This window comes from Chelonoidis abingdonii, chromosome 1 (genome assembly GCF_003597395.2).
Source record: "Chelonoidis abingdonii isolate Lonesome George chromosome 1, CheloAbing_2.0, whole genome shotgun sequence".
NCBI classification, from domain to species: domain Eukaryota; kingdom Metazoa; phylum Chordata; order Testudines; family Testudinidae; genus Chelonoidis; species Chelonoidis abingdonii.
Window position 1 is genome coordinate 79,337,981 of NC_133769.1, and position 26,222 is coordinate 79,364,202.

Consider the following 26,222-nt stretch of genomic DNA (forward strand, 5'->3'; position numbering starts at 1 on the left):
GGGGTAGAAGGAATTGGTGAAAACTGAGACATTGGAAGGAAATGGACAGGAGCTCTGGAGCTTGAATATCAAAAGAAAAAATAGGCATGAGGTGTGGGTTTTGTAATGTATCTATAACATCAAAATATTTTTTAAAATGCCACCTTTCAGGAATAACAATGCACACAACCTATGTTAAACAATATTACGTAGAAGTAGCATTCCACATTGGTCAATATTTGTTGCATTGTACATTTATAAAGTTACAGCAGCCATTCAGTTTCACCAAATGCTGTTTCTTAAGCAATGGAAGGGGAAAGGTGTTATAAGCATATAGAACACACTAGATGAGGTCACTGTGTTGGTCCATGTGAACTAGATAGTATCAAGAGGAATCAATAACACTAATTCTATTTATAGCAAGACCAGTATAAAACCAAGTGGCAAAAATGGAGAAAGATAAATCCATTTGGAATCAGATTTTTATTTTATTATTTTCAATGGCAATCTTGGTAAGAAAGCCAAGTTTAAAGTGTTAGTGTCACTTAAAATGCTTCCAGACTATACAATCTCTGGGTTTAGTAATATTATAGTTATGTCAGTGCTAAATTAGAATGAGCTTTCTTTCTTTTCAAGTTGTACTCATGCCGAAACACTTTAAGAGACTGATATTTCACAACACTTCAGTAACAAATTGCCTCAGCCAAGGTAAAGGTTAAAAATGATATAAATGACAGTTGTTTTCCTTTGGAGAGTATAATTTCTGAAACAAAATGCAATCCTGAGTAGAGTTGGCAGTTCAGTCTGTACATTAAAAGGTTATTTCTGCCTTCTGTTTGTCACATACCATATACAAACTGATGGACTCAGTCACTAGAAAATAAATCATAGTTCACCTACATCCATTTTTAGTTATGTATGTTTTGGAGTAGCTTAACGCCTTAAAAATAGGATGAGAAGAAAAAGGCCATCAGCAGTTTGAATGAAACAAGTATCCTCTATGTTTATAGTATGTTGCATAGTGTAATAACTGATTTGTGTTGACTATCTGTCAGAGATGTGAAGAAAAAGAATAGTGTTCCAAACCAGAATTTATAAATTATCTGCATGTTATTGAAAACAGTAAAACAAAAAATCGGATTTGTACTCTTTAAAATAAACCATTGCTGATTTGAATAGTCATTGTATTGCCACCTAGTATGAATTGTGTTTGCTATAGTGAGTAATATTTAGTGTTAAATAAATTAGAGTGAGTCCGTAAGAAAAGTTTTGTAAAAAAAATTGACTGCATTAGGGACTATTTGCTTAATAATAAACCATTCTGTTTCAGAAGTTGCAAAGGAAAACTTGTGAATATGTTTCTATGCATAACACTTGAGAATCACTGGGAACTAAAAAGAAAGAAAGCATTTTAATAAATGCAAATGAGTCTTCAAAAACACTGGGTCAGGTGGTGTGACCAGATGTCCCGATTTTATAGAGACAGTCCCGATATTTGGGGCTTTTTCTTATATAGAGTCCTATTTCCCTCCACTCCCATCCCGATTTTTCACACTTGCTATATGGTCACCCTAGGGTCAGGAAATAAACAAGAAACTATAATACACTGTGGAACTTTCTCGGCTAAAGGAATAAAATATAGAGGCCTTGATCGTTCACTGCTTTGCAGCTTTTGGAGTCATTTATGCGTGTGCAAAGTTAATTTAAAATGTTACCAGACTAGAAGGGTGGTATTTTACACTCACTTTGCACAGTATAAAATTCTATACAAGGTATAGCATAGAACACAGAAGAGTGAGGCCCATTGTTTTCCTATACATTGATCCAAACAGTACACTGAACTGGGTAAAAGTGACAACATTAGTACCCATCCTCTTTAAACGTTTTTCTGTGGCCTATTCCACATATATGAATGGAATAACAAATACGAGAAAAGGCTACTGAGGACTTCCCAAACTAAAAAAATCCTTTGCTCTTACATGCATTGCCAAATATTTTTTTTCCCCATAAGCACCAAAAGAAACAGTAAATAGGGTATGTTTAGTGTTCCATAACCTGGCCACGTGAAATAAGTTGCACTATTTTCTATCCACACATTTGTTCTGGTTAGTTGTACAACTCTTGTTTAGCCATGAAATGCTGACCAAACAAATCAGCATGAGGGACCTATGCAGTGGAATGGAGAGTTTTGACAAGGGTGGGTGTGAAGCTCTTTTCCCCCATTACAACATGCTGAAAGAATTAAAACTTATTATGAGGGTGGAGGTACTTGACAAAAATCCAAAAAAATATATTTTTTCTGGATAATACTTCTTGCTTAATCGAATCATCAGTGACATTTTATATAAGTCCAACATCCACTTGCATCTTCCTTTTTCCCTACTGGGAACAGTTAAGTAAAGGAAAAGAATTCCATCAACTACAAATGAAGCTGACAGAGAATATAAAATGGACATTCCAAATGTAAGTGCTAAGGTAGGTGCAATGCTACCAAAACTGTAGGCAGAGTAGCTGGAGTTAAAATCTCTCTGCAAAAGCTTACAGAATAGTAGTTGAAAACAGATTGTCAGCCTCTAGAAGACCATAAAACCTGAATTACAAAATCAAGATCATATAACAGGAAACACACAACCTTCATGAGAAAATTAATGCATTATGAAGTAATCCAGATGCAATAATATTAATGTACATAACTACTAGTTGGTTTCTCAGAAGAGATGGAAGGACATAATTCAATGTACTTCGAACAAATTCATTCTTACAAAACTCTTAAAGACTTTTTTCCGTGTTCAGTTAATAAAAGGTTTCCCCCTTGTGGGTGGTAACTAGCTAGCCCATGGAAATAAGCAGAATGGAGAATTAGCTAATTCAAATAATTGCTTTTAAAAAGTACTCCATAAACACACCAATGTTACCTCCATTTTATCTGGATTTAGAAGTAGGACTTATGCTTTTGGCAATAAGAAGGGGTTGTTTTCATCACAGTACATCAGAATGCTTTACCTGCCCTGACATTGTGCATTTTTGCATAATCAATGCCTTGATTTGTGGTGTTGGACCATTGATGTGGATGTTCGCTAATTTACATCTGATATGTGTCTTTTACGCATTGCACAGTCTGTAACACATGGAGAATAGTGACATGCATCTTGGAACCGGTTGAACATCCCTTAATTTTATTTGCTTAGGTCATGATTTACCAAATTGTTCTATTCAGTATTAGGTACATATGTAGGGACCATTAAAATCAGTGGGACTTAAAGCATGTGCTCAGGTACCTTACAGAATTGGGGGCCTTGTGCTCATGTTGTGGGATGGCATGCTTCAGTTTTATTATATCTCAGGTAGCCCTTCCTCTGTATATTGAGTGGTATTAGAAATGCACAGTGGCCTATGAAGAGCCGATAAACCTCAATAGAATAGAGTTGAGCCTGAATGTGAGACATTAGCTCTTTTGACAGCAGCTCCTTTCAGTATGCTCTTTCTGGCTATTCCCTCTGCTATATATGTGCTGTAGGATCTTTGTAAATTGTTAGCCTACACGTCAGGATATATCTGCTTCATTAACAGTGAATGGGGTTACACTCCACTTCAGCTTTCATTCAGTGCTTCATCCCATTACCTAGAATTACTCACTTCGTGGGAAGTTGTATAGAGAGAAGAGTTCTGCCTGATCGACATCCCTTTAATGAATTGTAAGATGTCTTATTAGTTGCTTCATATACAATAGACTGGCTCTTTTACAATTATATTCTGTACAATGATTTGCTGTACAATCTTTCATAATGTATCCATAAAGTATTCCTGAATGTTTTCAGGATTTATATGTCAATATTTATTGAACGTCCAATTCAGGATTCTATTAGAGTGGTTTCTGAGATCGAAACTTGTTTTTTCTTAGAGACCAGACATACTCATTCAAACTATAATTATCCTTGTTTTTAAAGGACATTTCACTGCAAAATAATTTAAAACAGGGGTAGGCAACCTATGGCACGGGTGCCAAAGGCGGCACACAAGCCGATTTTCAGTGGCACTCATGCTCCCCGGGTTCTGCCACCGGTCCGGGGGGGCTCTGCATTTTAATTTAATTTTAAATGAAGCTTCTTAAACATTTTAAAAACCTTATTTACTTTACTTTACTTTACATACAACAGTATTTTAGTTATATATTATAGACTTATAGAAAGAGACCTTCTAAAAAGGTTAAAATGTATTACTGGCATGTGGAACCTTAAGTTAGAGTGAATAAATGAAAACTCAGCACACCACTTCTGAAAGGTTGCCGACCCCTGATTTAAAAGAAACCCCATATAACTTTTAAAATAACTGTAAACATGACTTTTAAATCTGAATCAGCTCAGTCTCTCTTCTAATTCCTGCAGTTTTGAGGGTAAAAATAATGCTGGTTAAAGATCTCACCTGTGAGCAATCAAGTAATTAAACATTGTGTAATGTTACTAGTGCCTACAAATAATGGCAGGCACAAAAAGGGTGTCCAGGTTTTAAAAATGGTCATATAAATAGATGCTTAATACAGGCTTATCTATCTTCTGAATTGTTTTAAACACCCACAGTATGCTTGGGAGTGTACAAGATGGGAGAAGATACTTAAAACCTGCCCCAAGGAGCTTACATTTTAAATACACTTGCAAAATAAATCTTGTTGGGAGATCTGGAAGAAAGTTCAGTATTACAGCATTATTTTTCCTCACTGCTCGTTTCAGTATCAAGAGTGGATGACAGCACTTTTACTAATTGTTTTGTTCACAGAAAATAAAAATGGTTTAGATTAATTTATCAGTGGTGCAGTACATAAATGTTAGTCTAGCTCAAGTTGTATCATTTTTAACTTGTATGGGTGACGTGTATTCTGGAGTGGGATAATGAGAAGACACAGAGTAGACAAGAAAATGAAAATTCCATGATTAAAACCCACTATTTCTTTTCAGAGCTTGCCAATTTTTGTTTGAAATATTTATAAACATGCATATAGAGAGTCTCATTATTGCATACCAAACAATAAAACCGTAACAGTTATTGTTTTCTTTGCAAAAATGTATTTGACAGAATCTTAACAACTAACACTTTAGCATAAATAATCTGCCAATTTTTTCTCTGATGCAGCCAATAGTTACAGTAGTGATTACACTGACCTAAATGATTTTATATACAATATTATCTTGAAACTGTTTTTGTGAATACTTTCTGGGATCCTAAAGACATAGTCTCAAACATGAACCTTCGTTTTGTCATGGTAAATTCAGTTAGTCCAGTAACCAAGCAAACCTTTCCAAAGGGTACTGAACTTCAGGATAATTCCCAATTTTACCCACATAAATAGCATGCAGATCCATTCTATTCTGGAGCCTAACTTAGTATCTATCTATCTAAGAAACCCACCACTGTGTTTATAGATTTTCATGTTATGGTAGTTATTCTTCATGTTTTTATGACATAATCCATCAGACAGTTTCAAAGCACGTTATGCACATTAATTAATTAAGTCTCAGAGAACTTTTGTGTAATAATAATATTATTAACCTATTTCTGTGTTATAGAATCATATATTCCAAGGCCTGAAGGGACTATTGTGATAATCTAGTCTGACCAACTGTATAACATCGGTCATAGAACTTCCCCAAAATGATTCTTAGAGCAGATCCTTCAGAAAAACATTCACCCGCTTTTAAAATTGTCAGTGATGAAGAATCCACCACAGCTCATGGTAAATTGTTCCAATAGTTAATTACTCTCACTGTTAAAAAATATACACCTTATTTCCAATCTGAATTTTAATTTACAGTTATTGGATTGTGTTCTACCATTCTCTGCTAGACTGAAGAGCCCATTATTAAATATTTGTTCCCCATAAAAATACTTACAGACTGTAATATATCACCCCTTAACTTTCTCTTTTATTATGCTAAATAGATTGAGCTCTTTGAATCTACAATATGACAGGTTTTCTAATCCTTATATCATTCTGATGACTCTTCTCTGAACCGTTTCCAATTTATCCACATCCTTCTTGAATTGTGGATGCCAGACCTGGACACTCTTTCAGCAGTGGTTGCACATGCCAAATACAGACATAAAATAACCTCTCTACTCCTCCTCAAGATTCCCCTGTTTATGCAGCCAAAGATTGCATTAGCCCTTTCAGCCACAACATCACACTGGAAGCTCATGTTCAGCTGATTATCCACCACAGTCCTCAAATTGTGTTAAGTTTCTTTGGTTAAATGGCTTAACGCAAGCCGCTCAGTCTGTTTTGTGACATAGCTGGGAGTGGAGCCTTGATCTCCTGATTCAGAGTTAGGTGCTTTAATCACTAGACCATGTTTCTGTAAAGCTAATTAAGATATTGGATATAGTGACTAATTTTAAAGTTAAAACATTCATAAAATCACATCTGAATTTTTCCTCCATATAAAACCACACATTTACAGTCCCCTTCACTTAAAGTAATTCACAAAAAGCACAATTTGGGTGAGGAACGATAGGATACATTCTGCGCTCAGTAGTGACAAAAATATAGGGAAATATATGTCACAATAGATTACACCTTTGCTGTTATTCTGAGATTAGGAGCACTATGACTGGGATTGCAAACAAAGATTATGACTAGAGATCAGATAAATTATCTTAAACATAGCCCTACTATTCTCTCCCGTTTTATTGTACATAAGACTCCATTGGGTATATCGACACTCCAGTTACGAGGTGTGATTCCCAGCCCAAGTAAACAGACTAGTGCCAGCGCTGCTTGAGCTAGCATGCTAAAAATAACTGTGAACATTGCAGCACCACTGGGGGCTCAGGCTAGCCATGAGTCCAAGCCCACCTGACATATTAGCCCAGGGGTTGACAACTTCTGGCACGCAGCTTGCCAGGGTAAGCACTCTGGCGGGCCGGGCCAGTTTGTTTACCTGCCGAATCGGCAGGTTTGGCCAACTGCAGCTCCCACTGGCCGCAGTTTGCCATCCCAGGCCAATGGGGGCGGTGGGAAGTGGCGCAGGCGAGGGATGTGCTGGCCGCGGCTTCTTGCCACCCCCGTTGGCCTGGGGCGGCGAAGTGCAGATAGTGGGAGTCGCAATCGGCCGAACCTGCTGACGCGGCAGGTAAACAAACTGGCACGGCCTGCCAGGGTGCTTACCCTGGCGAGCTGTGTGGCAGAGGTTGCAGACCCCTGTCTTAGCCTGAGCTGCCACCAGTGCCACAATGTCTACACTACTATTTTTAGCATGCTAGCTCCAGCAGGGCTGGCACAAGTCTGTCTCCCCTTGCTGGGAATCATACTTTCCAGATGTAATGTAGACATACACTTGTAAGCCAAAGGCTTCTGTTGGTCTTTTTTCTCCAAACATCATCTTAATATTTTAGGGAGCTCCTCTTTTTAATCTCCTGGTTGCCCTTCACTAGCCGCATTCTCTAATTCTTAGAGCTTCCACTGTTAAGTCCATTGGTCTGGGATCTTTTTATTTTTTATCAATTTTGGTCTCCTTTTTCTGTCTGCTAGGTCTTTGAAAAGAGTTCTGCATGAAAGTTTGTAACCCATTCTTTGAATGCATGTAACTTTTTATAAAAATCTGAAGACTTTTGTATTTCCACTGCCCTCTTTTTAACCTCTTCTGCTTGATTAATCTTAAAATATTTCAGAGCCATCTTTCTAAGTTGAAATGCCAAGATCCTATCCAACTTGTTTTCATTTTTAAGTATTAAAATCACATTCAGAATGATTTAAACGGTCAGCTAACGTCAAAGTGTTTTTTAAAGTAAACGTAGCAGAATTTTTCATGCACACGGGTAGTATTCATAATCTTGCCAGTTTAGCTGTCCCCGTGTTGCATTAGGATTAAGCATTAATTTAGGAGCATTGTTGTCTCTTGAAACATCAATGAGACTGACCCAAACTCAGTTGCAGTCTGTGATGTAAATGCTCTGGTGTTTTGAAGAAGCAGCAAGAGCATTTGCAGCTGGTCCTTTCTGGAAAACAAACATAATGGCTAGCAACAAAACAGGCCATCAGGACTTTAGTAAACAAGCACACATTCTGTAATGATTTGCCAAAATATTGTTTAAAAATTGTTTATTGTAAAAGAAAAGCCCAGCAGTAAGTGATACATACGTCAATGTGTTGGTTGCCAAAATGAATTACAAACACTTTTGTCATCTCTGAAGAAAGAAAGAAAGAAAGAAAGAAAGAAAGAAAGAGACTTTGCAGAGAATTTACTTATTCACTTGAGTAGATCTTAGAAGAATAGTTTTGGAAAATGTGAAGATTTCAAAAATGGAGCCTAAAGCAAAAACATCTGTTGTTGAGAAAATACCTTTTTTCATAACACTAGTATGCTTTCTGTTATTGGATAGGAATAACAGTTACATAGCTCTGCTCCTATTCTCCAACTACTGTTTGTCTTTCTCAATAGATGATTTACTTTAAGAGAAGAACAATTTAATAAAGTAACACACTATTTTTCTCTCATCTGCAGATTGCTCTCTGGGATTGTGGGGGTTTCCCATGTGCCGGTATTTAAAGGAAGAGGGCTGGTGCTGTGGTCGCAATGCCAGAATGTCAGCGTGCTTAGTATGGTTCTTTTTTCTTTTTCTTCTTTTTTTCCCTACTGGAAGTTTTATCCAAATGTTATAGAATTCATTGTTTTTGGCTTGTATTCCTAGAGCTATGACTTAAATACCAGACTGTACAGAATAACATCATTAATGTTGTATGCATGATAAATTATAGGTAAAAAAAATTGTGTTAACCTTCCAACTTTGTACATTTTATATTTGCTGAGGGCAGGAAACAATGAAGATAGACAAAAAATATTTTTAAAATGACCAAAAAGGCCACAATTTTGAATTGAATTTAAACAAAATAATCTTTAAGGGCAATAGGTCATGGCAGTGATTTAAAAGGGATAGTATTCCTTCTACCATCACTGACTCCCAAAAAGGTTCATTGTTCATAAAACTCAATGTCCTAACTGTACAAGACCATAAACAGGCCTTTCTAACCCCAAAATTAGAGTAGGCCTACACACCTATACAAGCCTTTACACCAGGAAATCATCTAACATTGCACCAAGAGACAGAGTGCTCCTATGTGCTCATTTTACATCAGCATAGGATGATGGATTGATGCTTAATCTGAGGATAAGGGCATGACCCTAAGTCTTCAACTACTGCAGCATTAGGAAAACTCTGTCTCTAGTCTCTGTTTATTTTTAATCCCTTTTCCCAGGATGCACCACAACAGATGCTGTTAGCCTCAATTTCAGCTGCTCACTCACACAGATACCTGCCAAAAATCAACTCAGGCCCATATGTCAAGGTTAAAGTCATCAGAGCTAACATTAGAGATCTTAAGACTGAAACATGTCAGGACAATTATACAGGATGCTTTCACCCCTAAATGTGACATCCTCAACAAACTGCATGAAACATTTCAAGTGCTTAAAGATATGGACCAAAACGTAAATTCTAGAACATCCATATGTTACCCTAAAACTCTTCAGTAAGCCCACTCAAAATGTTTTTGCCATCTTCTGTTGTCCCAGTAATATATCCATTATACCCTAGATCAATTGTCATATTGGCCCATTTCTTTCCGTATAGAATTTCCATTTCCCACTCTTTCTTAGGGATTCTCCCATTGGTGTAGGTAATCAACCTCTCCAAGAAGTAGTAGCTAGGTTGACCTAGAATTGTCTACATAGGGACTTCAGCTGGCTTTACTCTGCTCAGGAGATGTGGATTTTTCACACCCCTGACTGATGTTGTTAAACATACCTAATTTTCTTGTGTAGATTAGGCCTTATTAGTGAGAGACGAAGTAAGCTCAGGCTGCCTTTTGACAGGGATAGAATAATCTATTTCAGAGGCAAACAAGCAGCTGGAGATGCCTGTGGCCACACAGAGCAATTTTTTTTTTGTTTTTGCACCCAGTGCATTTATCTTACCAGAAAAAAGATCAGCATGTTTCCTTCTCCAAACTTTCTCCTTTAAATTATTGGAAAGGTCGATACCAAGAAGTTCTCCTCTGCTCATAGGTGCTATTACTGTGCCAGAGACTCTCTCAAGAACATGCGTGATGAGGGCTTATCATTTCATCCCATAGGCCAAGGGAATAGGCAGGCAGAGCAGTGCAGTTAGAGCACTATTCCCTCTGTAGGGAGTGACCCAGCTAGGGTTCCCTGAGAGCTTGTAGTGCACTGTTAACTTGCATAGCAGTTCCCATTTGTTGAACTACAGGAGACCAAAGACACCACAGGGACTGGTTTAGAGTCCTGCCTGAGAACTCATATCCACATCCAGAGCACTCATTGGTCTGTGCCAGCATGCTAAACAGCTGGCTTTAATTGAGCTGTGCCTCAGCATCACTTGATCCTATTGTGGCCTCCATTGGCACATTTGCATGAAGAGCAGCCTCTCTCTGGCTGATGTTGGTCATTGGTATTCACTAGCATGCTGTGAGTAATAGTGAATTACAAGAGTAGCCAACAGTATCTTACCAGGGGATTCATGCAGCAGCAGGAAAATTTCCAGCTTGGACAGTAGTAACACTGCCCTCCTTTCTAGTTGGATTTCTCATTCACCTCTGATGGTGACACAGAGACTTGTGGGCTGTGGAGGGCCACTGCTCTGCAGCTGGAAGAGAGACATCTGGAGTAGGGCAAAGGTCAGCAGTGACCACAGAGCATACCTGCCATAGCCAGTTATTCATTGGAAGTAAAGAAGGGAAATAGCTTTTATGTAGTGTAAATCACACCTGCTACTCTATAAAAGCTGGGGAAGGGAGAACTGCAGCTACTTGGAGTGCAGCTGAAGGGAAGTCCTGGGTGTAGGTTGGCAGGATAGATGAGCTCTGGGACATATTTGGTTGCACAGAGCATTTTACTCTTTGGTTGTAATTCCTATAAGTACTAGATCTTTCTAACTGTAGAAAAATCTTCCACCCATTTCGTATATTTTCTTAATTCTTTGTCACCTTAGATCATAAAAATCAAATACTCTCACATCATCAGGATTTATGGGCTGAAAAATCTATTTTAAAGGATCCACATGACATTTTAAACTGCAATCTCTCTAAAGTTTTTATTTTGTTTAACTCTAAGTACTGGAAGTGGAAAATGAACATTTGTTTAGTTGCTAGAGACTTAAAAAGATATTTTAATGTATTGTGCATTAAATTAAAAGATTATTTAAACTATACATTATAATATCTAAAGTGAGAGTTTTTATGCTTATACTTGTATAGGAATATAGCCAAGAAAAAATAAATTTCTTTTTTCCTTAGTGCTCTCAAAAATTGAAGAGGAGATATATAAATATAGACACTCGTTCTGTTATAATTGCTTGTCCTATAAATAAACCCTAAATAACAGAAGTGAACTGATTAACAACCTCTAATGGTTTTAACACTCTTAAGTGTACAAGCTCATGTTATATCACATCATTAATCTTGTAAAATGTCATTTCCACCAGGCTTTATACAATGTGATTATAAAATGCCCTGATAAAGAATAAACATAGCAGTTTAATTTCTTCACTTTTAAAGGCTTTGGAACGAGTTGCGGTCAGCCAAGTGGTAAGTAATGTTGTTTATTTTAACCCTTCTAATGACAAAACTGTTTTCTCTTTCTGAACACTTTTCATACATGACCTTCTCCTGAACTTGTGACTTACTGGGTTCTAAAACACTACAATTAACAGAATATAAATCAAAGTCAGAGTGATATCATGTTTCAGCACCACAGAATTGCATTTTTATTGCCTTGGTCTGCACATAGTGATGCTAAAATATCTATTTTCTTCAGACAATTAAAAGTCAGCTAACATATATTTTATAGAAAGTACAGTTTTAATATAGTTGAAAATACCTTATTTTAATAGTAAACTATTTTATGCTTAATCATGCTGGTTAATATTCTTCACTAAATACAAAAGTGCTTCTTTAACAAATTAACCTATAAAATTACCTTCCCAAACTCTGGGTGCTTTCTTACACAGACTGATCCAACAGAGGCTCCAGGCCCAGTGCAGATCATCTTTAGAGAATTCACTGACCACTTTATTCTGAAGAACCACAGTGTTTTTGGGTCTAGCAACATGGTCACTAGGAGTAAGGAGTTAGTTCAGGCTTTTCCCAACTCATTAAATTTTGGTAATTTCTGCAGAGATTTCCAACAATAATGCCACTTGTGGTGTTTTTGAGGCAAAAACATGTCCACAAGGAAATAATATGAAACTGCAAAAATATTGTTCATAAAATACTATGGGAACAGTGAGAAAAGATATTTTTCAAATTTTTATTAAAATTTATTTTAATAAAGGACGCAGAGCGGAACTTCAGGTACATCTAACTTTTAAAACAAGTTGAACAGTAGTAAACTAATTTCTGTTATTGAAACAAAAATAACAGTGTAAGATAGCCCCATGTATTTTAAGAATGTTTTATTATTTATATAGCAAGTCAATTATGAAAGCTAATAATATGTAAAAGGCCTTGAACACACAACTTTTAATTAGGTTAACAAACAGTTACTGACATACCTGGCTTTCTGGAATCACAATCCATGGTTAAAATTTGGTTAGTAACTAGAGACATTTAACCGTGTTTTGCCCCACCAGAAGCCTGGTACTTGGTTGTGTTCCTAAATCTGGTACAGCACACTGCAGACAAAACTCCTTAACCTCTTATCCTCCCAGCGCTCACTATTGGGTCCATATTTGCTCAGAAAGCAGATACAAACTCAGCACAGGAGCATGACTGGTGTGGACCAAACTGCTAGCCTGAGACCTCCAAAAGCCTGAGATCAAATTAACGTATTTTACGTTAAATTGCATGCTCATAAGCTGTTTGAAAATTGAAATGTGAAGACCAGGATGAGTGTGAATGTTTAGTAGTTTGTTCATTTTTTTCACTGAGAAGTATTTATTTGTAACTGTATTTTTATTTGGCTATAATTTATGGACAGATATTGGATAACGTAAAACCAGAAGCTATGTAATATTTTTCACTATAGTATAAGTAATCTACCATCATGTAACCACAAATACAAAAGGCAAATCCCAGATGTCTTCCTAATCTTGCAGGGTAGTGACCAGTAACTTTTTCACTTAGTGCTACTGTTGTAGGAGATAGGAAGGTACTGTGGTTGAGAATTTCTGTATGATTTATTGCAGCGGCTAGCTTCTGGCGGGAATATAGCACTTGTCTCTCGTTTTTTAAATCCCTCTCTAAATTCTGTTCTCTGAGTACTTTAAATCATGATTGTGTAATTTATCATTTTTTTTTGTGTATGCACACTAACTGTACAAGTATTTAATAGACTAGATTTACAGGCCAACTTATCCCCATTGTAAGCCCATTGACTGCAGTGGTTTTACACAGGAGATGCATTTGGCACTACATTTTTAACTGACAAGCATTAACTTTTCTTAAGTAAACACATCTTTCATACCTAAAGGCATGAAGTTTTAAATGCACTGCACTGTTTTTATAAGCACAGTACTTTCTGCATGGATATCAGTGTTTCAGGGAACCAAGATAAAGTAGCTATAAATAAGAAAATGTTATGACACAAGTAGTATGTTTTCCTTTTGCTTCTTTATTTATTCATTGGACCAGACTCTGCTCTGAAGTTTGATGGTGCAATTTTGGAATAACTCCATTAACTGCAATAGAGTTCCCTGGCTTTACAAATGAAGATCAGAATTTGGCCCATCTTCCTTTCTTTTTCTATAATCTGTATTCCTCCACCCACTTCCTATCAAACTCTGCAGTTTCCTGTGTTTATTTTTTCTCACAATTATGGTTCTGATATTGTCTGACTCATTTTAACTTGCAAACAGGAAAATTAGTAAAGTGTCCTCTCAACCAGGTTAATAAGATTGGTTTGAAAGAATACAAACCATTAATTAGGTAAGGCAGCCAACACCATTCTAGTTACTCTGGTCTTGATTTTGATGCCAACTTTGTATTCCTGCTGTTCTTTGCTTTCTTTTTTCCAGCTGCCTACAGAATCATTGTTTTATCGAGCTGTTCTACAGGTTATTATAGAGGAATGTTACGGTGTCGTCAAAAGGTATGAGATTCAGAGACTAAGGTCTAATTCTGCCTCCCTTACTCTGCAAGTTGTAACTATTAGCATAAGAGTTGCTGAATGAGGCCCTATATTCTGTCTGTATCTGTTTGTACTATAAATGCAGTCAGTAAATAATAAAGGGCTCTTTCATTTGCTCTGAATCCATATGCAGAGGATATCATCCACACAGAGCTCTTGCCCTTCCAGCATTGCAGAGGCATTAGCCCTGTCCTTGGCACTGGACATGTAGGCAACTGTGGCAAATTCACTAAAAAGCCTAGTGAGGGGTGAGTTTGGTGGCTCCCATTGTGGGAGGGGGCATATAGGACAGGGTGGATCAGATCCCACAAGATTTATGGCCCCTCATGGGACTTCCAAGATGGGCTGGAGGTCTTGCTGGATTTGACATAAGATCTGGAGCCATAAAAATATCAGTGTGCTCAGGGCTACTTCCTGTTTTCCAATTTGTCCAGCGGTCGACTCACCCTCTCTCCCTTATGTAGGTTGCTGCTTTGGGCCTGGGAAGGAGTTTTTCCCAAACCACTAGATTGACTGAGGCTGGTTAGGTTTTTCACCTTCCTGACAGTGAAACCTAGGGGTTACGGTTTTTGTACTACCGGATGGTTGGGGTTCTCCCACACAGAGGGCACATTTGGGACCTATGTGAGAGTCATTTAGTTGTTGCAACTTTTGACAGGTACCCCAGTGCAGGAACTAGCTGATTTAGGTTCCATATTTAAAAAACAATGGTAACATAATGAGCATCGCAACAACATCTCCTCAAGAGATGGGAGCAACATGTCTAATCCCTTGAGGAGAAATGCAAACCAGGGGTTAGAATGCTACCCTGGGGGGACCTTGCAGCAGGGTGGGCGTTAAGATCCCCTCTTGCCTTAGCTCCCAAAGTGAGAGGGATGCTTAAGGGTGGATGGAGGTGCCCAGAAAACCTCCTAGTGTGATGATTGACTCCCCCTGCGGTGAGAGCACCCCCAAGAACTAGCAAAGGAACAATGCATTGGGCTTTATCTCAGTGGTAACCTTGAAGATAATTTGACTAGTGAAGTTGAGGCCTGGTTAAACCCTCACCATGTGTTCTTGCCTTCTTCCATGTGGTGAGCACACCACTACAGCTTTGAGCTATACAGACAGCATCTGAGAGTGCTTCTTCATCATAGATCTCATAGTCAGCTACTGATTTAAGGCCTGTCAATGCATATTTAGTTGAGCAGCAGGGAGTCTAAGAGCCAGTGTGGACACACAGGACCAATGGCAAATTGTCTTTGGCATTTCGGTTGGGAGCATAGCTTTTTCTGTCGATGGGCAACATCCAAACAGAAGAATTTCTTCCTTTGCTTGACATTATGTATAATAAAACTACACAGAAGATTTAGCAGAACAAACCATGAGAACTAGGTTGTAAAAACTGAAAGTATGGGCTAGACCAGTGTATGTTATCTATTAAAGTAAAGGTAACATGGGAGAAGTAATAAAAATTGCAGTTTTGAAATTAAAAGAGTTTTAGACCCAGTTTTAAGCTTGCTAATGTTAGATGTCTCCAGTTTTGATGAAGTAGCTGGAATTTTCTCTGTCTCAGTGAAGCCTTGTGGGACCAGTTCAGCAGTTTTTAAGATGTCAGGTTCCTTATACAATAACACTTAAAAAGCAATTTAAGACAATTAAAAGAATGAATTATGATGCCTTGAGTCATTAAGAGCCCATTCTGACTTTTTAGAGCTTCATTTATTCAGTGTATATCTTTCTTGTTACAACTATGCTGCTTCTGATTTGTAGGACAGATACACTAAATGCATATTTTTTCCAAAGAATCTTTTAAATGCATAGCCATTAAGTAGTCTTCGGACTGCATTTGCCCAAAGGTTTTACTGCATTAGACTAATAAAAAATACAGTCACAGGAATTTCCTATTTCCCTAAAAATAAAATAAAATAAAATTGAAAGTTGATTGACACAAAGAACTTGGAGCCTGACCCAAAGCCCAGTGATATCAAGGGTCTTTCTGTCAAATTCAATAGGCTTTGAATAGGCCTACAGCTGAAAAGAATAGGCTTTCTATGAGTTTCCAGTAAAATAGTTTTTAAGACAATATACCTGTCAAGCTGTCCTACAGTGACTCACAAGCATGAGTACCAACCTCAGGACAGACTGTTAAGAGGCAGGGCACAAACCCCAAATTAGTTTTATGTTCTATACTTAGATTTCACCAACTAAGCATCAAGGGCAAACTCTGCAAGTATTATAATAGTCTAACCAAAGAGCCACAGACATCCCCTTGGGCACTCCAATCTACCTTGTCATCTAAGCAAGCTTGCTTTTGTGATAGATGGTCTCTTACAGCAAAAATCACAATAATGTTCAGGTTGCTCCCTGTCCCAAAGGACCAGTCACCTACCTGAAGTCAGTTGCACCTTAGATCTCACACCAAAGACAATGCTCTGTAATGAACTCTATAATAAACTATCTAAAGATTTGTTAATCAGGAAAAGGAAATACGAGAGTTATTTACAAGGTTAAACCAGATAAACATACATACACAAAGAAGTTACAATCTTAAGTTTCAAAAGATAATAGAAGCGTCTATAATAAGCAAGCTCTATTTGTTCCTTGAGGTAACAGGCTAAACAGTGGGGACCTCTTGCTTATGCTGAGAAAACCTTGCCCTTGGGAGTCCAAGCAGCACAGAGATACAGTGTCTCCTTATCAGAGATTTTTATTCATCTTTCTCTTCTGAACTGCCAGCTCAGCTGATGGGAGGAATTTGTTTGCACATCTCCTCTTTGTGGTAGGGATTGGGAGACAGGGAGAGCAATTAACAAAGTCTTTTGTTCTCTGATGTTCCACAAGAGTTCATCTGGTGTCAAGCAATCTTCTGTGTTGGACAGGACCTAACGCCTCCTTTTGGAAGCCAGCATTTCACACTAAGGGCACATCTTCACTGGCTTGTGTAGTCATGGCACAGCGCTGGGAGAGCTCTAAAAAAAACCACCTCCAAGAGGGGCATAGCTACCAGTTCTGGGAGTGCGGCTCCCAGCACCGGTGCACTGTCTATGCTGGCACATTACAGCGCTGAAACTTGCAGCGCTAAGGAGGATGTTTTTTCACACCCCTGAGGGCTTGGCTACACTGGAGAGTTGCAGCGCTGTAAACCCACCACCAGCGCTGCAACTTACTCACCGTCCACACTTGCAGAGCATACAGCTCTGCCTCTCCCTGGCTGCAGCGCTGGCTGTACACCTGCTCTGCCTCAGGTAGAATGAGTGCAGCGCTGGTGATGCACTGCTGTTCTGCAAGTGTGGCCACCAAAAGCGCTGTTATTGGCCTCCAGGGTATTAGGAGGAATCCCAGAATGCCTGTTCAGCCACTCTGCTCATCAGTTCACACTCTACTGCCCTGGGCTTAGGTGACCCACCCTTTAAATGCCCCAGGAATTTTAAAAATCCCCTTCCTGTTTGCTTAGCCAGGTGTGGAGTGCAATCAGTCAGTGAATCTTTCCAGGTGACCATGCCTCCATGCAGCAAACGAGCCCCAGCATGGAGCAATGGCGAGTTGCTGGACCTCATCAATGTTTTTGGTGAGGAAGCTGTGCAGTTACAGCTGCGCTCCAGCCGTAGGAATTACGATACCTATGGGCAGATCTCAAGGACCATGCTGGAAAGGGGCCATGACTGTGACGCGGTGCAGTGCAGGGTTAAAGTAAAGAAGCTGCGGAGTGCCTATTGCAAAGCCCACGAGGGAAGCCGCCGCTCAGGTGCTGCCCCCACGACCTGCCGTTTTTACAAGGAGCTGGACGCGATACTTGGGGGTGACCCCACTGCCAATCCGACAACCACAATGGACAGTTCAGAGCGGGGAGAGGAAGGGGAGGTGGGGGGGGAGGAAACTGAGAGTGAGGGTACCTGGGGTGGGGGGAGACACTCCGGAGTCCCAGGAGGCATGCAGCCAGGAGCTCTTCTCAAGCCAGGAGGAAGGTAGCCAGTCGCAGCAGCTGGAACTTGTTGGTGAAGAAGAAGCAGAGGAGTGTGTTTCCGGTAAGCAGCTTTTATTTTCAGGATGGAAATGTTTCGGGAGAGGAGGGAGGGGTTGGGGCTGCATGCATGCATGCCTAGATGTGGAATAGCCCACTGATGTGGTCTATCACGTCACGGTAATCGGCCTCGGTAATCTCTTCAAAAGTTTCAGCCAGAGCGTGGACAATGCGTTTGCACAAGTTTATAGGGAGAGCCACTGTGGTCCTTGTCCCCATCAGGCTAATGCATTCACACCACTGTGCCGCAAGGGGTGGTGGGACCATTGCTGCGCACAGGCAAGCTGCATAGGGGCCAGGGTGGAATCCGCATTGCTGTAGAAGACCCTCCCTTTCTTCCCAGGTGACCCGCAGCAGAAATATATCTTCCAGGATTAACTCCTGTTGAAAATGTAGGGATAGTGTTCAGTCTAGGTCCCCCTGCAGCTCTTTGCTTTCCCCAATGCACAGAAATCCCAGTACAGCCTGAACCAATCAGTCCTGCACTCCTGCACTCATTCCCCTTACTCACCATGTCTTCGCTGCTGTGGGTTCTCTGTGCTCTGTTTGGTATGTGGAAAGTATGCTACAGTGAGACTGTAAACTCCTTCACTGTGATTATACACAATGCTGCCTCTCTGTTAAATGTTCAGTTTTTGTCTTTCTAATAACATGTGTCCTTGATACATGCTATTCCTGCGTATCAGACATGCTGAGAGACTAAATAACCTGAGAAGAAGCTTACAGAAAGCAAAAGATATGGTAGAAAGCAATATGAATCAGTCTGCCAAGACGAGAGTAAAGAAACTGCAGAACTGGAGAGAAAAAATGCGAGCAATGGAAGGAAAGCAGAAAGCAGAAGAAAGGCATTGCTAAGAAGAACACGAAGCAGCTGAATAAGCCTCCTGGCGCACCAAATGGATTGTATCCAGTCACCTCGTAGCCATGCAGGCAAAGCCTACCGTGCCACCCCCGCCCCACCGTCCCAAAGCTTTCCCTTGTGTGCCCAATGTCAGCTCCAAACCGCTCTTCCCCAGCATCCAGGTATTACCACACGCAGCTGTCCCCACACCTGTAGTTTCACCTACCAACCAGCTAAGAACTACCAACCCTTACCCTCGCACTCAACCCCCATACCGCGCAGTATTTTTCATCCCTGTAAGTGCAGGCAGTCATTGCACATCACTTCCAGACAGGAGATATTCAAACTGTGACTGTACAGTTCACCACCCTCCCCCTGCCCTTTAAAGTTCCCAAAATGTTGTGCTGTCGTCAATAAGTTATTTTCTTTTCAATAAATGAATTCTTGGCTTTGAAAACAGTCTTTATTATTGCAGAAAGTGAAAGATACCGTAGCCCAGGAAAGAAACAGGCACTGCAAATCATTTTAGGAAAAACAGATTCCTGCTAACAGTGTCACCACTGCACTTCACTGCCGTGAAAGGCACCAAATATTACTGTTGGCTTTCAGTCTCAAAATCCTCCCTCAAGGCGTCCCTAATCCTTGTAGCCCTGTGCTGGGCCTCTCTAGTAGCCCTGCTCTCTGGCTGTGCAAATTCAGCCTCCAGGCGTTGAACCTCGGAGGTCCATTCCTGACTGAATGTTTCACCCTTCCCTTCACAAATATCATGGAGGGTACAGCATGTGGATATAACTGCAGGGATGCTGCTTTCCCCCAGGTCTAGCTTCCCATAAAGAGATCTCCAGCGCCCTTTTAAACAGCCAAAAGCACACTCCACAGTCATTCTACACCGGCTCAGCCTGTAGTTGAACCGGTCCTTGCACCTGTCAAGCTTCTCTGTATATGGTTTCATGAGCCAAGGCATTAATGGGTAACCAGGGTCTCCAAGGATCACAGTGGGCATTTCAATGTCCCCCACTGTGATCTTCAGGTCTGGGAAAAAAGTCCCGGCCTGCAGCTTTCTGAACAGGGCACTGTTCCGAAAGATGCTTGCATCATGCACCTTTCCAGGCCAGCCTGTGTAAATGTCAATGAAACGCACACGGTGATCCACAAGTGCCCTTCCGATTAATATACTTAGAGGCTAGGTGGGGTGGTGTCAGAATAGGAATGTGGCTCCCATCTATCGCCCCTCCACAGTTAGGGAAACCCATTTGTGCAAAGCCATCCGGAATGTCCTGCGCATTCTCCAGAGTCACGGTTCTTCTTAGCAGGATGCGATTAATGGCCTTGCAAACTTGCATCAACACGATTCTAGCGGTCGACTTTCCCACTCCTAATTGGTTCGCGACCGATCGGTAGCTGTCTGGAGTTGCCAGCTTCCAGATTGCAGTAGCCACCCGCTTCTCCATCGGCAGGGCAGCTCTCAATCTTATGTCCTTGCGCCGCAGGGTGGGGGCAAGCTCCTCACAGAGTCCCATGAAAGTGGCTTTTCTCATCCGAAAGTTCTGCAGCCACTGCTCGTCATCCTAGACTTCCATGACGATGTGATCCCACCACTTAGTGCTTATTTCCCGAGCCCAAAAGCGGCGTTCCATGGTGCTGAGCATGTCCATGAATGTCACAAGCAATTTAGTGTCATACGCGTCAGGCGACTTGATATCATCGTCAGACGCCTCACTGTCACTTTGGAGCTGAAGGAATAGCTCAGCTGCCAAACATGATGTGCTGGCGACACTCATCAGTAAAGTCCTCAGCAGCTCGGGCTCCATTTCCCACAGAAATCGCGCTGCACAGAGGCTCACAATGGCGCCAAACGTGGACAGAGAAACAGTGACTGATGGGATGTGAAGCGATGCACCACGGGGCGTTGGGACAGGAAGTGGAATGACCCGCACCGTTCCGTCCCCTTCCCACAACCCACGGTGCCAAAATGGGACGAGGTGCTCTGTGGGATAGCTGCCCACAATGCACCACTCCCAACAGCGCTGCAAATGCTGCAAATGTGGCCACACTGCAGCATGGTAGCTGTTAATGTGGCCACACTGCAGCGCTTTCCTTACACAGCTGTACGAACACAGCTGTAACTCCCAGCACTGCACATCTCCAAGTGTAGCCAAGGCCTGAGAGAGAAAGTTGCAGCACTGTAAAGTGCTAGTGTAGACAAGCCCTTATTCAGGTCCCTTTCCTGTCTGGTGATTTACACAATTACAGAGATATACAATTCAAATACTATCTTAAGATATGTGATACAGATGTTATAAGGGAAATTAATGCATACAGCAACTTAAAAGCATTCAATAAAGTATAAATACTAAGCACACTTTTATGATGCTAATACTTATTTTAACAGTACTGACACACAAGTGAGCCAGATTAATTCCAGCTATGTGTTTGGCAATATGAAAGTAAGGCATGGGGATCTTGGCATAAATTGGCACCTGGTTTGCTAGTGTTATAATACCTAACTAATATTTTATGGAAAATCTGTTTGTGCATAAATAATACATTGTAGAGAATGTGAATAGCTAATGTCTTTGGGAATATGATTCTTACAGTACAAGACTACCAAGGTCGGTGAGACCTGGAGCTGTGTGTTATGTAGGTGATGGCTATGAAAGTTAATTCAGACTCGAGGGCTGACAAAACATATTTATATATTTTTTTCCTAAGGTATTTCAAACAGAGATTACATGTAATTTGCTAATGTAAGTGCATCTTCTGTTTGCCTTCTGGTACTTTTTGTGCATTGCTTTACCACTTTGCCTCAACCAGTTCAAATATTGGGCAAGTTTCTGAAGAGGCACCCTAAATTGTAAATCTGGAAAATTCAGACATTGCCTATTTGAAATGAGAATCATATGCTACACATGCATCTAGGAGAGAAATCTGCAAGGCATAAATAAGATCAGAATCACTTAACTTACTACGTGGTCCCTGGATCAACAGTTGGCATTGAAGAAGTTCTGCTTTCATAAACATTGAATTCTTGCTAATATTGTCAGGTGAGGCACTGGAAATGGACACTGTGTGATGGATCCAATACAATAAAAACAATGTTAGCAGAGGAATAGAAATAAAAAATATCGCCTTCACCTCATTCATAATTTCAGATATTCACAAGTAATAATATTTTTTATCTAAAAAGGTCTTTGGGTATTGGTTAGCTTGCTTTGATGTATTTTTAGATAAAAGAAAAAGTAAAATTGAAATAAATTATTATTCTAACTTCACAGAATATCCTATTGTATATGTTTTTAATGGATCTGAGATTTATGAAACAATAATATGGAACATCTGTGTTGTAAGAAAATTAAAAGAATAACCTCAATACTACATTTGCAGTGATCGGCATGTTGGTAAAATTTTCTCCAAATCTTCCTCTTTCGTGGATTATGTCAGAAAGTCTCTGAAGAAGCTTGAACTAGATGAGTCAAAGGTAAGCAGCTGATTTCATATTGTGTACAATTCACATAACAATGTAAACTCCAAGAAGTGGCCAGCATTTTGATGGAGCTGTTTGTGTATATTATGTGAGCAGCTATTATTACTAGAATATACATCCACATATTCAGCTCTTTGTGAATTAAATAATATTTATCCAAGACAACTTATTTCATTTTGTATATTCAGTTTGAGGATTAACTTCCACTTTTATTTTCTTTAAAATACTTTCATTTTAGAACTTATGACTTGTGAGATGCCTTTTTATTTTTATTTTTGTATGATTACTAATAGTCTAAATAATGTTTTTGAAACTCCTCAGAAAATACACTCTAAAGCCTAAGTGTTTATAATTAATGAACATCTCTATTTATCCAGATACATTTACAATATCCTTTTTCTTCTCCTTTGTCCTCCAAGACATGTGTGGTGGAGATGGGTACTCCACCACATAACTCTTTCATCTTCTTTGTGGCCTAAAATCATAAAATGAGTATTAGACTGTAGATAAAGCATCAAAGCCAGGAACAAGGTTTAGCTGAGACCTTTACTCATATGCAGGGGCAGCTCTAGGAATTTTGCCTCCCCAAGCACAGCAGGCAGGCTGCCTTCTGCGGCTTGCCTGTGGGAGGTCCGCCGAAGCTGCGGGACCAGCGGACCCTCCACAGGCAAGCCGCAGAGGGCAGCCTGCCTGCCACCCTCACAGCACCGGCAGAACGCCGCCAGCGGTTTGCCGCCCCAAGCACGCTCTTGGCATGCTGGGTCCTGGAGCCGCCCCTGCTCATATGGGCAGATAACGCTTCCTGGTTCATTCAATTTTCCTTCCAATCTTACCATGCTCTGATAACATGAAAAGACTCAGTACAGGGTTTGGCCAAGATAGGGTTAAAGCATCTAGATACCTTTGTAATCCAGGGAAGATAGGTGGATTAGTCTGATTCTGTGAAGGAGGTGGATATAGAACAGCGGGTAAGAACATAATTATGGCCATACTGGGTAAGACCAATGGTTCATCAAGACCAGTATCCTCTCTTCTGACAATGACCAGTGCCAGATGGGTAATAAGTTGAACGGCAGTGTCAATAGGAAAACCAGAGTAATTCCCTTGCTTTCCCTGTAGCCATGATGACTAAAGTCTTAGATGACTTGGTATAAATCAAGCCTTTGCTTCCCGCTTTCTATGTAGATACTCAGTATGGCCTCCATGACCATAGTAACTTGATGCCTCCTTACATTATATCCATTTTACACATGCTGTCATCCAAAGTAAATAAACACACCTTCCACATGCTTGAGTTTAGATCAAGGATGTGGATTCTTTTTCCTGTGCTGAAACTATGCTGATCAGCCTGTCATAACTTTCTTATTTAATCTGCATGTATGATAAGCATGTCTCCTGTGTCTTCATTATAGACTCAAATGAACCACTATTCTGCACAAATATGGAGATATTTCACCTTTATTATTTAAATCTAAGTATATCAGAAAAGCTGAATAGTGTAGCAGAGATAACAGAATAAGTGGCTTTTGCTTAATAGATTAACCCCTTATCATTTTCAGCTTCCCACATAGACCTAAACTTCTGCTCTGAATTGTGCTACCATACTGCTCTCAATATTGTGCTCTTCACAGCTGTAGAAGATCAGACGAGTAGATCCAGTTCTGTCTGTACTTTAATTCATTATATAACCAGATTATGTTTGTGTAAAAAGTTCGAACGATGGAGGGAAACAGTAAAAAGATCTAAAGAGAATATTAAATAATGCACAAAGTATACAGTTTTAGATTAAATCTATGTTATATTACATTTACAAACTTATATTTAAGCAAATCTGTGCATGCAAAGCAAGTATATATATATATATATATATATATATGTTTCTAATTCCATAATGACCATCTGTTAATCTTCAAAACTGTGTAAACAAGGGAAGTGTTTAGCTAATCTAGCATGCTTCTGGATTGATTCTCAGTCCTAAGAAATTACTGTGAGAGATGTGGAGTAAGAGAGAACATTTTCGTATTAATCATTATCATTCCAAAGCAGGAAGAGCTGCATATGAGAGATTTATATGTGGCTAGAATCCAAGTAGAAGATGATCAAAAATGGCAAATCCCTAGAAGTCTCTTCTAAAAGAGGACCGTGAATATTTTATCATTTTCTCACATTAGTAATGTCATCTGTATGGCTATATAGTGTGGAATCTGCCAAAAAAATTCATTATAAATTCCCGCTTTTATGTGATGTACGGTTTAGGATAAAAATGTGCTCCTGATTGGCCTGTAAAGTTTCTAAATGGTTGTTTGTGCCTTGAATGTTGTTACATTAGATCCATTTCAGCCTTTGGTGGACAGTCAAGCCTTCCACTTCCCTGGGGCTAAAAAATAACGCCAGTGGAGGCACTACATTTGCTTAACTTTTTGTGCAGTTCTGATAGAATGATGGATAGGACATGGGGAAAAGGCAGTAGTGGAGCGAGGAAGGTGTGGAGGAGTGAGGATGGTATTTTTCTCAAAGATGTTTTCTTTGCCCTGGCACATTTACTAGTTCTAGTCACATTCACATACGTACACACAATTTTGTAAGAAGAAAGCACCGGCAATCAGGTAGAAAGAGGAGAGGAAGCCCTTATCTGGCAGAAGATTTTTTACTTTCTAATTCACCGAATACCCTTTGCCACCTGTGATCATATGAGGGAGCCCTTCTTACTTTCACATTTATGCAGAACAGAGATACCTTGGGTGATTGATGCAGGGGGTCGTACCAACTCCTTCCTCCAGAAGAGTGTCTCTTTTTCTCTCTTTCCAGTTTTGCTACCACTGTCCAGTAGAAAACGTTCCAGTTCCCTCTGCAACCTCAGCAGGAAGCAGGGTAGGAAGTAGGGCTACTTGAAAAAGGGAAGGAGTACAGCTCATTTGCAGGTGCTTTGCTACTCCTGAGAATGCATGGATATGGATTTTTTGCCTACCAAGCTGACCTTCCTCCTCAGTAGGTCCGTCAAAGATACAAGTGTTACTCCTGGGGGAATTCTGTGCCAAAGAATTAAAAATGTTACCTCTCAAAATTAAAAATGTTGTGCACAATATTTTAAAATTCTGCAAAATTCGGCATATTTTATTTATCAAAATAACACAATATAATCACTCTGGTTTTAATTATTTTGGTAATTTGTTTACACTACAATACAGTGGATGGACAATGGAAGTGGGGTACATTGGAGGCAATCCTCAAGCCCCCTCTGTCTAATAGTAATGTATCTAGGTTTGACCCTTTATTTCTAGTTATTAGTCAACAAATATATGCAGCCATATGCTCCGTTTTACATCATAGACAGCTGAAGAGCAAGTGAGGGTGGGGGAATCAAACTCACAATTTATATTGGCTACTGACCATCTCCAGAAAGGTCAGTAGCAAACAGTTCATGGAGCACATTTTGATAGGAAATTTTTTCAGTCCAAAAATTTAGACCAGTTCTAATCATGAAAACACCATGAGCATTTATAAGGCCATATTGTCCTTTACATCTGTCATAAACAGATGGTTAAGGGTTAATGTTTCTTTTACCTGTAAAGGGTTAAGAAGCTCATTAATCCTGGCTGACACCTGACCAGAGGACCAATAGGGGGACAAGATACTTTCAAATCTTGGTGGAGGGAAGTCTTTGTTTGTGCTTTTTGGGTTGTTCGTTGTTCGCTCTTGGGGCTAAGAGGGACCAGACGTACACCCAGGCTTTCCCAATCTTTCTGAATCAGTCTTTCATGTTTCAAAATTGTAAGTAATAGC

At 39.8% G+C, this 26,222-nt stretch overlaps 1 protein-coding gene across 4 annotated transcripts in view; it reads left to right on the forward strand.

Annotated features, from left to right (window-relative positions):
• Positions 1-26,222, forward strand: part of METTL25 (methyltransferase like 25) — a 122,309-nt gene that overhangs the window by 80,356 nt on the left and 15,731 nt on the right. For 2 of the 4 annotated variants that reach the window (XM_032777500.2, XM_032777501.2), the window contains 4 exons: positions 8,475-8,569; positions 11,543-11,572; positions 13,999-14,072; positions 22,340-22,433. In XM_032777500.2, the coding sequence (XP_032633391.1) occupies positions 8,475-8,569; positions 11,543-11,572; positions 13,999-14,072; positions 22,340-22,433 (293 nt within the window). Of the gene's footprint in view, positions 1-8,474; positions 8,570-11,542; positions 11,573-13,998; positions 14,073-22,230; positions 22,308-22,339; positions 22,434-23,998; positions 24,298-26,222 lie in introns of those variants that run through there. The other 2 variants (XM_032777502.2, XM_032777503.2) reach the window with 2 other exon arrangements.